At 36.8% G+C, this 13,760-nt stretch overlaps 2 protein-coding genes across 3 annotated transcripts; both read right to left on the reverse strand.

The window, feature by feature from the left end:
• Positions 1–5,329: 5,329 nt before the first annotated feature.
• On the reverse strand, positions 5,330–7,580 carry LOC105167673 (putative pectate lyase P59). Its single transcript, XM_011087475.3, has 3 exons — positions 7,161–7,580; positions 6,387–7,065; positions 5,330–6,286 (listed from the first exon to the last, which is right to left on the reverse strand). The coding sequence occupies exons 1-3, from the start codon at positions 7,355–7,357 to the stop codon at positions 5,822–5,824; spliced, it is 1,341 nt and encodes a 446-aa protein (XP_011085777.1). The 5' UTR covers positions 7,358–7,580; the 3' UTR covers positions 5,330–5,821.
• Positions 7,581–8,758: 1,178 nt separating this feature from the next.
• Positions 8,759–13,192, reverse strand: LOC105167674 (mitochondrial outer membrane protein porin of 34 kDa). 2 transcript variants are annotated; one of them, XM_020696430.2, is made up of 6 exons: positions 13,006–13,192; positions 12,811–12,878; positions 11,274–11,411; positions 11,006–11,092; positions 10,725–10,933; positions 8,759–9,385 (listed from the first exon to the last, which is right to left on the reverse strand). In XM_020696430.2, exons 1-6 carry the CDS (start codon positions 13,052–13,054, stop codon positions 9,079–9,081), a joined length of 858 nt encoding a protein of 285 aa, XP_020552089.1. In that variant the 5' UTR covers positions 13,055–13,192; the 3' UTR covers positions 8,759–9,078. The 2 variants fall into 2 exon arrangements, with proteins under 2 accessions (XP_020552089.1, XP_011085778.1); XM_011087476.3 differs by having other exon boundaries at positions 11,301–11,411; positions 13,006–13,182.
• Positions 13,193–13,760: the final 568 nt, after the last annotated feature.

Below are 13,760 nucleotides of genomic sequence, written 5' to 3' on the forward strand. Positions count from 1 at the left end.
ACATTTATGTCAACATCTTCTATTCCATCCTCAGGTGGAATTGGGTAATCCACTTCATCCGGTTCGGAAGCTGCATCTGATTCATTAGCTAGGCTATCCGCAATAGGGTCTTCTGGCTCGGCAATGTATTGTGCAGAAGTTGGTATAAAATGGGAGGTGGATGGAGTATGTGAGTGGGTGGGCTCTGTGTAATTAAGTTCAATATTATCGAGCCCTTGTGTGACAGACACCACATTCGAAGTATAACACTATGTATCATAATTTGATGTCCCTGCACCAAATCGGGGTTAGAAGTACCTGCATCGAAATTAGAGTTATAGGTACCTGTGAAATTTTCGTAGTTGGAGGATGACGGAAATCCTTCGCTCGATAACATCGCCATGTATTCCCCCCCACTGTTGACTCATTTGTGAATTGTCATCCACCAACTGCCGGGAATCGAAGGCTCCCCAACCTCGGCCAATTTGTGGAGCATCGTCGTGCTGGATTTCCACCGTTTCGACGAATATTTCCATTAGTGGAAATCCAGCTGTAGGATCAGTAAAAAATGACAATGTAACGTCATCCTTTATTGGTATCAGTGTTTCCTTAATTCGCCCTAGGTATTGGCACGAATGTTTTGCAGAAACATTCAACGAAAATCGAAAGCTATCAACACCAATTTTTTTGTAGATTTTTGACAAAAATTGATCATAACTGGATGAACGGGGAATCCTCATCGCTGCAATGGGCGTCTGATCATATGTAACAGACCATCCATCGCTCGATAATTCACCACCAAAATACAAAAATATCTCAATGCAAGAAGATGAAGTTGACATTTTTTTTGCAAGTTTCTACGTAAAATTAATTTTCGTATTTGATATGCATGAACGACGGGTTATGCTGCTTGAAACAATATGACGGAAACAAGGGCGCATATTTATAGGCTCGGCAAGAGGCATTTATTATGGTAGGTCGCACCAGCCTTTAATAAGGCTGGTACGCGACCTACCAGTCTTTAATAAAGGCTGGTACATGCCAGCCGTCTATCCCATCACCGTGATGGGATAGATATATACACATATATAATAAATATATATATAAATATATCATATACATATAAATATATAATAATAAATATATAATATATAAATAATATATAATATATGTATAAATATATTATATGTATATACATATATAATATATATATATATTAAAGGGGGCTGGCCGCGCGGGCCAGCCAATGGAGGGCTGGCGCTGCCAGCCTTAATCAAGGGCTGACCGTGGCCAGCCTTTAATTTTTTTTTAAATTTTTTTTAATTTTTTAAAATCAAATTTTTCCCCCACCCTCATCCACCATTATAAATTGGACGGATGAAGGGTGGTGGAAACTCACTTCATCCACCAGCATAAATTTTCACCCACCTTCATCTTATTTTGTGAGTTTGTCTTCAATTTTCTTTCATAGAAATGGATAGACGATCAGTTTACAATCCTCGTGATAGTACTGTATTATCTCAACAAGCCCAACATAGGTCCGACGATATTCCAGAAGGTGACCTAGACGCCGTACTAATTTCACGGCGTGCGAATGGTAACTTTTGGAGCTACTTTAACCAAAATAATATGTCCGAGCATGTACAAGAAATCCTACACCAAATAAGATTTTACGGAGTTTACAGGTGCGGACGCTTTCAATTAAATCAACACCTCATCACTGTATTAGTGGAGAGGTGGCGATCGGAGACGCACACTTTTCATTTTCGTTTAGGGGAAGCCACAATTACCCTACAAGATGTACAAATAATTTGGGCACTCCCAACAGACGGCGAGCCGGTGACTGGAATTGATTTCGACCGCACAACACAACAATGGCAAGAATATTGCTTACTTACATAGGCTTTAGCCCCGGATGCAAATATATTGAAAGGCTCGAGATTACAGACATTGACAATTACATCTCATTTGGCGGCGGTCGAAATCACTTATAATACTCCCCAGGCTGTCGTCGTCCAGTACGCACGTGCCGTTGCATTACTTTTATTTGGGGATTGATGTGCCCAGATTCCTCAGGTAACTATGTCTCATTACTATATCTTTCAAAATTAGAAGATATAGACACCGCGAGGAACTATAGTTGGGGGAGTGTTGTGCTGGCATTTTTATATCGCGAATTGTGCAATGGCAGCACAAAAGGCAAAGCGGCAATTGGTGGAGCGCTGCAATTGCTACAGGTAAAATTGACTTAAAAAGTCTTACACATTTTTTTTGTTTTTTGCTATTGATATTCATTAATAACACATATTTGTATTTTTCGTGTAGATTTGGGCGTGGTCACGGATTACGCCACTTTGTCCTGGACTTGGTGCCCAACGGCTATTTATGGGCCAAGTGCAAATGGACAACAATCGCTGGCTCCCAGCAGCACCATATGGTGCTACTTGGAATTGTCAGCACACTTTTACCACTACAGTTCGTGGAACTGTACGAGTCATACAAGAAATTTTGGATGAGATGCAGGCGGATCAGGTAACTTAATTTTAATATTATTCGTATATTTATACCGTGAATTAAATTCGTATTAATTTACATCTTTGTTTTTATTACAGTTCATATGGCAGCCGTATGACATGGACTCGGATGTCATTATGGCTTACGCCGATGAATTGAACCCCCAGTTGTGGAGGTCATCCGTTCCGTTGATATTCTACGCAATAGTTGAAATGCATCGTCCCGAACGAGTTGTTCGCCAATTCGGGATGAGGCAGAATGTATCAGAATCGACGGATACCCGTGATATGAGCCTCCATCAGATTTCCCGTAAAAATCACGCGGGCGCAGATTGGTCCCTGCAACACATACAATATATCACTAGATGGCAAAGACGATATGACACGGTTGTACATAGGCCACTCATTTCCAATAGAAGGGAAACAGAACGAGGTTATTGGGAGTGGTACTACAACATAACAAGAAATTTTGTGTCGTCATCTACTGATAGACGTGTGAAAAGCGGGTACCAACCTGGAGAAGCACCTATGTTGCAAGTTGTGGTACATTGTTATATAATATTACATGTTTTATTATATATATTTTTTAACAACACAAGGCTTATTATTTTTCTACACTTTTCAGGCAAATGAGGTGAATGCCCTTGAAACTTTATGTCGATCTAGACCACCAAATATCGAAGGATATAGTCAATTGGTGGATAGATTTGAACATGGATTACATATTATCAAGGAAGCTATAACCCAACAACCACAACAAATTGCTTCTCCATCCGATAATGCTCCCACAACATCCCACAGGCAAAGAAGAAGTTCTAGCCGAATGTCAACTGGTTCAGTTGAACGTCATAATATTGGGGTGGATATAGTTGGTCCTTCTACAGTACATCCACCTCAAGATTATTACGTACCTCAACCGCCTCAAGATTATTATATGCCTCAACCGTCTCAAGGTGATTGGTTTCAATCGACTCCATATATGTCAAACCAAACACAAGATTTTTCTCTTGACCTTGGTTTTCGTTTTAATCAACCATATACACAAGGATATAATATTTCACCAATTCCATTTCCATCATTTGGTGCATATCGTGACAATGTGGAGTCAAGTTCTGAAACATCAAGTCGGTTTGGTGGTGAAGAAAATGAGGCGCAAAATGAGCCAGTTCAAAATGTGGGCGAGGAAATAAGAAGACCTCGACGTCAACGCCACAGACGACATTGTGGAACGGGTGGTCATTTTTTATATTTGTAATTGTATACATTTAATGTAATTTTTTACAATTGTACAAAATAAATAACTATTACATTTGTACCCTTAATTGTAATTTTTTAAGTTAATGTAATGTTAATTTTATTAATTTTGGATTTTAGTATGTTGTTAAAATTAATTATATATAAATTAAATTATATAATAATAATTTAAACGAAAAAAAAAAGCAAAATTCCCCAAGAATCCCGACTTGAAGTCGGGGTTTTGTTTCCCGACTTGGGGAATTCTGCATTTTTCCCCACTAATTTAATGACGAGTCGCGATTTCAAATCGCGACTCGTCATGTTTGTGTTATTAATTTAAATAAAATTATAATAAAATAATTTTTTTTTATAATAAAAAAATAATTAACTCGGTCAGGGTGCACATTTTGGTGTGTGTTAGCACGTGAGATAGAATTAGAGCCCATGACGTTTTTATTTTTCTTTTTTTTTTAAATTCACTTTCTCTCTTGTTCTCTTTTATATTTTAAACATAATTATTCAAAGGTATATATTTTCGTTAGCCCAACAAGAATGTGCAGCACAGTTGACCTAACATCAACGGATCGCAAAACACCAAGTCCAATTAGCCCAGCCCAGATCACGTCCAACCCAATTGCTAGCAGAATCATGCCCAATTTCAACCCGCAGTTTGCTCAATCAGACACTCCAGCAATATTTCACATCTTAGATGATATGCTGGCACAAAGACAAGTAAGCAAGGATAAGCATACCAGCTGGAGCCCACTGTATAAAACTAATAGATGGCTACTTTCTCTTAGATCCCCTACTTTCATGTTGATGTGGCTGCACCAATTACATAATATATAGGTGGACCAATCATAATTCATAAAACTAGACATCTCTAAAAATGCATGAATATCCAAATCATGCTCAATCACCTTCCCACATCCCTCAATTGCTCTTATTAATAGGGTTAAGTTGGTCAATAAAGCTAGCATCACTTTGGACTTTATACTTTGAACATTATACACATCTACATCTAAAAATCACTATTTTTTTTATCATATTCAACACGTTTTTTGTGAATTATCAAAATAATAATAATAATAATTGTGTGCATCTCATTCTCATATTCTCTTTTTTTCTTTTTTTTTTTTTTTGGTGTTCTTGCTTTATCATTGAGCTTTTTATCATGTCAGACTGGATAAAATGCCATTTACCTCTTTAATTCAAATTTTTCATACAAGTTCGATCTATACAGCAAATTAGAGATGCAAATAAATTGAACTAAAATCGAGATATTTTCGAATTTCTAAGCTCATCCTAGGTTTAAAATATTCTAATATAAGCTCAATTTCAAACACATCATTAAGCTCTATATATATACTTGAGCTCAACTTGAAGCAAGCACAAACTGTGCTCAACCACACAAAGAAAGAAACAGTAATTAGAGAAAATTACAATTTAGTTGGATAACTTTAACCAAATTTAATTTTGATCTATCATATTGTCATCACATTGTGCCCATTACATTCATAATTTTGGCACATTTAGTTCACCCATTCTTTTTTTTTTTTATATAAACTTTAATATTAAAAAAAACACACGTTAATATTCTTGAAATGCACGTACCTAGCTGGTACTTCACTATTGCATACAAAAACAAATAAATCAAACGAAATAGAATTATGATATACACAAGTAGAAGCTAACTGAAAAATAACAAAATCTATATTGAATTCTATCTAACTTAAACATAAACCCCCAAAGGAAATATCAACTTTTATGTCATGTGTCTATCTCCTTCTCGAAGTTGCTTCCATCAATCTGGATTTTCTATAACACGGTTCTGCTATATATTGACATTACACCCACGCGTGTATTTTATATGGAGGCTCATTTTCAAATTATTACCTAATTTAATTCTATTTTTTGATTTGAAAAGGAAGGCGTGGGTGTGACACCAATATATGACATGAAAGTGTGATAGAAGATTCGTACGGTGTAATTTCATTCTTGCAGTAGTTACTCCGTTTCTTGATGAGTCGTCGCCGGCAGCCATTGGTATTGATAAGGTGGAAGTAGTAAAAATCAGGCATACGTAGATCTGTCTAACAAGCATACTTCTTCTTGCAATCAAGTCTACCCGCAAACTGGGTCATTTGTGCGACGAGGGTGGCTGGTCCAGGCTTGATGCCATCGCTCTTTTCAGGGTGTTTGTGATGCCAATCCTGATCTCCAGATGCGCGGAAGTATGCTCCATTCAGGAAAATATCACCGTCTGTCACCCATGTCCAATGCCTCCACTCTGATTCCGGACACTCTCTCTTCGTCACCTGCTTGGCGTAAGGGTGATCAGCAATGTATCTGTTGCCCTGGCTGATGATGGTGGGGTGACTGCTTCCACCGATGGCGTACATCTTCCAATGAGTGTAGTCATTGTTCACGACGTGGAAGAAGCCGTATCGGCACCTTGGCATCCTCTGCACCATTCTCTTCCCAAAGTGGTTGAAAGCAACCGTGATTTGCATTTTCTCATCGCCAGGGTACTTGTCGTTGGCACCGAAAAGCATGGCCTGCAGCATGCACACAGCCAATCTTTTCAATTATATCTATATATAAGAAGTGTGTAATTGACACGGAATTTTGCAATGGATTTCATATATAAAGTCTTACGTGGTCGTGGTCAGTGAAGTGACCATTGGAGATGGTGATGGCAGTGGACCCTTGGATAGCGTCGATAAGCCCGTCGTCGCATCTTGTCATAGAGACGTGATCGATCCAGATATCCTGGGCCCCAAAGATTGAGATTCCGTCGCCATCACTTTGAGTTCGGAGGCCACTGTGGGTGGTGGAGTCCCGAATAATGCCACCCTTCTTCTCCACAATGTTGTGAATTTTGATGTTGTGGATGATTATATTCCTCACATACTGAACAGTGATGCCTGCGCCATGAGCAATCTGGACTTTGACGCCACGTCCGTCAATGGTCTTGTCACTTGTCATGATCAATTCTTGAGCTAGAGTGATGACCATGCTGCGCTTGAACGTGATCCACAAAGGTTCCTCCTGGATCACAGCATGGCGTAGGGTTCCAGGCTTGGGGGTCAAAATGTCATCATCGGAAGGGTCAGTCACAACGTAGATTCGACCGCCCTTACCGCCAGTGGCCTTTCTGCCGAACCCCAAGCTGCAATCCGCGAGCTTAAACCTGTTCAAGTGCCAGTTGGGGTCGCATCTCCAGCAAGCGTCGATGGGATTGGTGACCTTGCATGGACCGCGGTATTTCTTTCCTAGCCGCCTCCTCGTGCTGTTCAACATCATCATATCTACTCCTCCTGATTCCTTAATGTGCCTGCAAAATTGAGTACACCATCCAAATTTAATTAACTTGTTGAAATTGATAAATAATGCACAATATACAAGTACTAATGCAAATTACGTACATACCTATGAACATTCTCGTTGAAGTGCATGACTACTTTAAGAGGGTCCGGCTCGTATGCCTGCAGGGTCCGGTTATAGGCCTCGGCCGCTCGCCTCCGCCATACCTCATCGTACTCTGCAATATTAGCTCTAAGGACGGGAAGAATCGAAGCAACTACAAAAAACAAGATGGGCAACCAATTTACTTTGGTCCCTTCCATCTTGCTAATTATGTCCTGCAAAATTTATTTCCTTTTTATTCTTGTAACTTCTTGTTTTTTGGCTTTGAATGGGGAACGGTCTCTGGTCGGGTCGGGTCCAACCCACAGCTGCCTTTCTGTGGGTGCGGACCCTTAATTTGCTGAAAAAGATGATCAGACCGGACTACACTCAAATTTTCAGGGTACTAATTCGTGGGAGGAAACGAAAGCAACGTAGACGTAGTTAAGGATGGTCGATGATTTTGGTGCTGTAAGAGTTTGGTTTATTATATACAAGAGTTTGTTGGTGGGAGATGGCTGAGTGTTTTCTTACCAAAAATCCCTCCACGAATTCGCAACCACTTCACTACAAACACTCCTGCCTATTTTTGGGACAAGATTCAACCAATAATTTTCTCCATTTTTAGTTAATTCTTCAATCATCCAACAAGTTTGAACAAAGTTGTTGTCTTCCTTTGGATCTTCCAATTTTAGCTTTGTCGGGACAAGAAAATAGAAAATTAGCGATCAAAAGAATTTAGTGATAGTTTTTATTTTTTTTCACTAATTATATATATTTAGTGATAAAAAATTTTAGTTTGTCACAATAATTAGTTTCAAAGTTTTAACAATGATAATTGTTTTGTAAAAGACGTAATTGATTTGTCATCTATTTATGATTGATTGGTTTTGGGTGTTGATTATGGTTGAATTTGGACACTTGCATGTTTTAGTTTATTCTTGGAAGTTGATTGCCCTATTTCTTTATGGATAATAGAAGAAACATAAATGACTATATTTTTTTATTTTGATAAATACGATCATTCTAAAAATATTATTAGTGGTGTTAAATAAGCATATTTTAACATTATGATAATTCTTGATATCCTCTCATAAAAATAATGGACAAAACGGGTAACATTATTTCTGTTATTGCATGACCCCTTAAACTGCTTTGGTGTATTCTAACATATTGATTGTCAAAATACAACATCGACGTCCACCGTCATGAAAAGTTATTCATTAATGCATCCTGAAATGCTTATCGTATTTTTTTTTTAATTGCTAAATTTTCAAAATTTTTATTAATTATAATCAATAAAAAATATTTAAATTTGTAATTATTAATCAATAATATATAAATTTAAAAAAGGAAAACAGAGAGAAAAACGGAAAGTCCTCAATACCATCCACAACTTCAATACTTGAAGTCGTAAATGCCAACAACATAAAATTACGAATGACATCCACCCCTTCGCCAAAAAATTAAAAATAAAAAATAAAAAATAAAACTTACAGGTCATCGATGACATTTACAAATTGCCTTAAAACTATTAATAAGATTATTTTTTTTATTATAGTTAAAAAATTTATTTAGTAAATCAAATACGCCCGAATTTATCATTCCATCGAGGGCTTAAGTTGAATAAAATAAACTTTTATATGAAGTTTATTCCAACGATGTATCTTGTCAAATGGAAACTAGTTCTATGATAAGACATTCTTTCGAGAAGACTACAGCCTTAGAAACCAGAAAATCTTGGAGAGAGCAACCCTGATTGTACAAAATTTCAGGCTTGAAGCTGACACCAACAGGAACGGGTAAATGAGAAGAAGAGAACTAGAAAATCAGGTTCAATAACCCACCGAATGGTTCCTACAAGCACATGCTGCCAGAAGACCCCGCACCAAAATGTGAACACACTCCCTGTTCAAAACCATAACAAACAAGAATAGTCCCCTCATGGCTTGAGAGCCAAGGCGAATCCAAATTTGGCACTCTTGTCAATAGATTTGGTGTCCACTTCAGTTGAGACAGTGATGAGCGACTTTGGACGCCATTCATGCTGGATCAGAGCATTTGCCTTGCCGAAATTGTTCACCCGTGCTTTCACAGAGGTCAATGGGTCCAACGCATGCTGAGTTCCGACGGTGATCGTATTCTCATTAGTTGAGAAGCTATGGGTCACCTCCGCACCAACAGCGGTGTTGGTCAATGGGCTCACTATATGGTAGTATGATGCACTCAATGTGTCACCCTTGTCATTCCTAAAGCAAGACAAAGCATTTCATTAACATCCGGGTTCTAAACTTCACTAAGCATACAGATGCCCAGCCGGCCATCAAGTCCATAACGGGCTGGGCCAGCACGGACCCGCCTCGAAAAGCCCAGCCCAGGGCCATCCCACTTTTATTCATGATCGGTCCTTTGGTAGCCCTAGACCTTTAAATGGGCCCTAATTAGGTCCATTTTTAAACCTAAACCCAATCCATGGACCAATTTGATCCAGACCCAGATTAGGCCCAATCAGGCCTGTTTTATTTTTATTTTTTAGAATTGAAATACCTTTTGAATAATTAGTTAAATTTATGATTGTTATATAAGATAAATAAATAATCAAACAAAAATTTAGGAGTTAGGACTAGAAAACAGAGTAGTCAAAATTACATAACTTACATAATTATTTGACTAACTTACAATAATAAACCTAGAAAATAACATGCCAAAACAAGACTTAAAATGAACTTTGGAAAAAATAAACAAACAGTATTGATGAATTAGCGTACTGAAAGTTTAGAAGTAAAACAATAAAGATAGAAGTTTTAGAGTTCCAGAAATTTTAAAAACCTACTAGTATAGTCAATATAGAAAAATTAAATAAAAATTACATGTCATGCATCTAGACTATAATAAAGGAAGATGATTTAAAGATTTGAAGTGGTAGTTTTGATTCCATAAAACCAAATTATTATACCAAAAATGTCCTACTTCCTAACTCATGTTAAATTAACTACTCAATCAAGTTCCTCTAGAAAATTAATTCCATACAATTACATGTACTCAAGAATTCAATTTACTCCCATTTTGTTTAAATTTATTGTTAATTGACATTGAAATAAAATATTAATATTTGATTTGCATGTATATATAATCATCATTATCAAAATAACATATATTCTACAAAGTGCCAATATTTAATTTAATTTGCGCAAAAAGTATGTACTGACAATTAATGCATTAAAAAAAGTTACCACACAAGGCAATAACAATTTTTAATATAAAGGAAAAAATTATAAGCTTCAATAAAATAAAAGCATTACCAAAAATTATGCGGACAGGTATTGCATGCCACCATATCTAGTTATTTAAAAAAATTGGCCCAATTGGGTCAATCCACTATCCTGGACCAAGCGGTCCTAGGCCACAGGGCTTGGCTGGTCCTAGGTATTGGTACTTGGGATCGGACCAAGGACCAACCCATTTTTTTATAAGGTCAATCCGGTCCTGGGCTGGGCTGGGCATCTTGAGTCAGCCATGTTTAGAACATTTTTAAAACATTCATGCTTGGATGAGAAATCTGAAGAAAATGAGAGAAAGACCACTCACAGCGTCAAAGCAGCAATAAGATCAGCATTTGTGAAGCTTGCTCCAAAGTTGCATTTGACAAATGCTCCTTCCTTAGTGTCAAAAGAGACATCACTCCCCAGAGCAACCTTATTGTTTCCCACAACGCCAGAAAAGTTCACTATGGGATTAGCAGTCAACCCAACATTTGAGCTTATCCCCGCATAGTCGTGCAAGTATTGAAGTTCCAACTACAATGGTGAATGAGGAAAAAGAATTAGACAGGAGGAGAAGTCTAGTAAAGAGCTTGAAATTCAGCTTACCTTTCCAGACCTTTGATCAGGAACTCTGAAGCTTAATATTGTCTTTAGTCCAGGCGTAGGCTCATCAACTGTAACAGTGGTGTGCAGCTGGTATTGGATCCAAAAGTCAGTTAAATGTTTCAAAGCAGGCATAACCCACGTTATATTTATCCAACAAGTTTCAAGAAAATTCTACTGAAGACAGTAAACGTGAAGAGATTGCTCAAATTTCTTCTTTGCTGCAAGAAGTAAAGTAAAATTAGAAAGTAAAGACATTACAAAACATAACCGAAGGTGAGGACATGGCAAGGCGTACATTCGAGTTTGTGTCAACTTTAATATCAGTGGTGATATTCTTGTGCTTCAATTGAGTGTTAACATCGGCCAAAAATAGGTCACCTTTCTTTGTTCCCGATGAAGTGAGGGTCTGTTACAAGAAGAAAAAGCATATGTTAAAGACAGAGATATTGAAATCAAGACACTCCATGAAATGATGATGCTGCATCAAGATCCATAAGTATTTTTGGAAAAAGATACGAGCAAAAAGTTCGAAATGCCTCTAGAAGGAACAAACTCCATGAGAAGAACAGTTGCTGAAAATACAGATAGCTTCAGCCATTGGACCAGCTTTTACAAAATAATTGCATTGACCAAAGCTTTCAGTTCATTAGCAGTCCATGGATCCAGGATTTAGTACTACAAAGTGCAGTAACTAAAATTGAAACTTCACTGTGCCAGAAATTTTTGAATCTAAACACTCTTTTAACATAGTTCAAATTTATGATATGATATGAAGTGGGTACAGAATAAATACAAGCATCTCGATTAGGCCGACCATTCCTGACTTCTAGGAGGGAATGGAGTAAGGCCGCTACCTATCTCATACCGAGCCGAGCATTCCGAAGTCCTACAAGGAATGCAATAAGGCTCTACTGCTCTAATCTAATCCCATTGTACTATGAGCTATGAGTTAACTGAGTTAGGAGTTAGCAGCTAGATGTTCTGAGTTGTCCTTATTATACTTGCACTAGAATTCCTTAGCATTTTTCTTCAATACCAAGGAAATAGTATTTTCCTCTCCCAAGTCCAACACGGTGGTAACATCCTATCAGTCACTTACAAGAACTATAACTATATAACTCATACTTAAAGCAAAAGTTCTAAATCTATAAGGCATCAACTAAGCAACATAAACTACTAAAAAGTTAAACAAAAAGGTCATAGGTTACCATGTTTTTATCAACAAACCAATTGATTTTGACATATGCTATTCCATAAGCCAACAAATTTGATAAAAGAACACACCACGAAGTAAAGGGAAAAACACTTCAGGAAGCTTAGAGACAGACATAAATAGATGGATAAAACATGTGAGCATAATGCACTGACAAAACACACTACTCCCTCACAGATCAAATGCATAATAATGTACAAGCCTGCATAACTCAAACTCATCATTTACCACAAAATTCTCAACAAAAACCTATTATAACAATCAGCGTACATCTCGAACTCACATAAGCAAAACACAATACATTCACTAAACTCTCATACCATATCTCAGAAAAACCTAATCAAACAGACGAGGCCAACAATAATACAATCTCTTTTTTAATAATTAAACAATAATACAATCTCAACATCAAAACATTGATCAAAACAAATTAACCTCACATAGTATCCAGATGAAAAAGTTCATGAATGCAGAAAAAAATTAACATATATATAAACCAAAATCTCCAGCCAAAAACATAACAATAGCAGCAATAAAATCAGATCCGGAAAAAAGTACTACCAAACGGGAAAAGAAAAAATAAATTACTTACAACTCCAGTGGGAGAGTAGGTGGTGAGTGTAAACTTCTGGTCGCTGTTGTAATCCTTGTATAACAGATCTAATTTCACCAAAAAAAAAATCACAAACAAATAAAATAATTACATCACATCAAAAACGACAACAGAAATGAAAGAACGAAGAAATAAAATCCAGCAATAAGCAGTAAAAGTCGATAAAAACGATACCTCGAGCTCTTTTTCCTATATCAGAGTAGAGACCTGGACCCTTCCCCATAATTTCTGCACCTAAAGCTCAAAAATTCAAAAACTCACGGAGAAAATTGATAGACAAAAGATGGAACTTGTAAATTTCGGGGCAGCAATAAGATTTAAACAGTGCAGGGGGCTAATGTTTTGTCTGATTTTCTGAAGGGCGTGTTTTTCAGGAAATTAGAGCCGTTGATTAGGTTAGGGTAAGTAGCGGTTATGTCTGGACCGTAGATTCTTCGTTGGAACGCAAAGTAGGATTAACTGCGAGTGCATTTAAGGTATTGGAAAGACACGTGGCAGTTAGATGCTCACCGTTGCTTTGGTGACGGCTGGAGCCGACGGTTTTGAGTATTTAAACATAATTATTTTTATCCATTTCTACGCTTATAAGTTTCTAAAAACATCTCATCAAATTTTAGAGAGCTTATAAGATTTAACAAATTATTTAGCAATTTTTATTAAAAAATTTATAAGATTTTAAAATAAAGTATTTTAAATTTTATAAGTTATTTAAAAAAATTAACTTTCTCAATTTTTTTAATAAAATTTTATAAACTATATAAAATTAATATTTTATAAAATAAAAATGTTCTCTTTCGTACGTGCGCACAGACATATTCGCTATCCCACATACACTCTCCTCATTCTCTCTCTCACACACACACACCAAAAAAAAACTCTTTATACTATTTAATTTTTTTTAACATTCAAAAAAAGAAAATATTTAATTA

Source organism: Sesamum indicum, linkage group LG8 (genome assembly GCF_026168435.1).
Source record: "Sesamum indicum cultivar Baizhima isolate 11 linkage group LG8, ASM2616843v1, whole genome shotgun sequence".
NCBI lineage: Eukaryota > Viridiplantae > Streptophyta > Magnoliopsida > Lamiales > Pedaliaceae > Sesamum > Sesamum indicum.

Excerpts from the sequence above, each read along its gene's own strand:
- LOC105167673 (XM_011087475.3), bottom strand. The coding sequence starts at position 7,357 with ATGGAAGGGACCAAAGTAAATTGGTTGCCCATCTTGTTTTTTGTAGTT. Across the intron at positions 7,066-7,160 it reads TTCAACGAGAATGTTCATAG|GCACATTAAGGAATCAGGAG; the intron begins GTATGTACGTAA and ends TCAATTTTGCAG. Across the intron at positions 6,287-6,386 it reads ACTTCACTGACCACGACCAC|GCCATGCTTTTCGGTGCCAA; the intron begins GTAAGACTTTAT and ends TGCATGCTGCAG.
- LOC105167674 (XM_020696430.2), bottom strand. The coding sequence starts at position 13,054 with ATGGGGAAGGGTCCAGGTCTCTACTCTGATATAGGAAAAAGAGCTCGA. Across the intron at positions 11,412-12,810 it reads CCTACTCTCCCACTGGAGTT|ACCCTCACTTCATCGGGAAC; the intron begins GTAAGTAATTTA and ends TTCTTGTAACAG. Across the intron at positions 10,934-11,005 it reads CTGATCAAAGGTCTGGAAAG|TTGGAACTTCAATACTTGCA; the intron begins GTAAGCTGAATT and ends TCACCATTGTAG.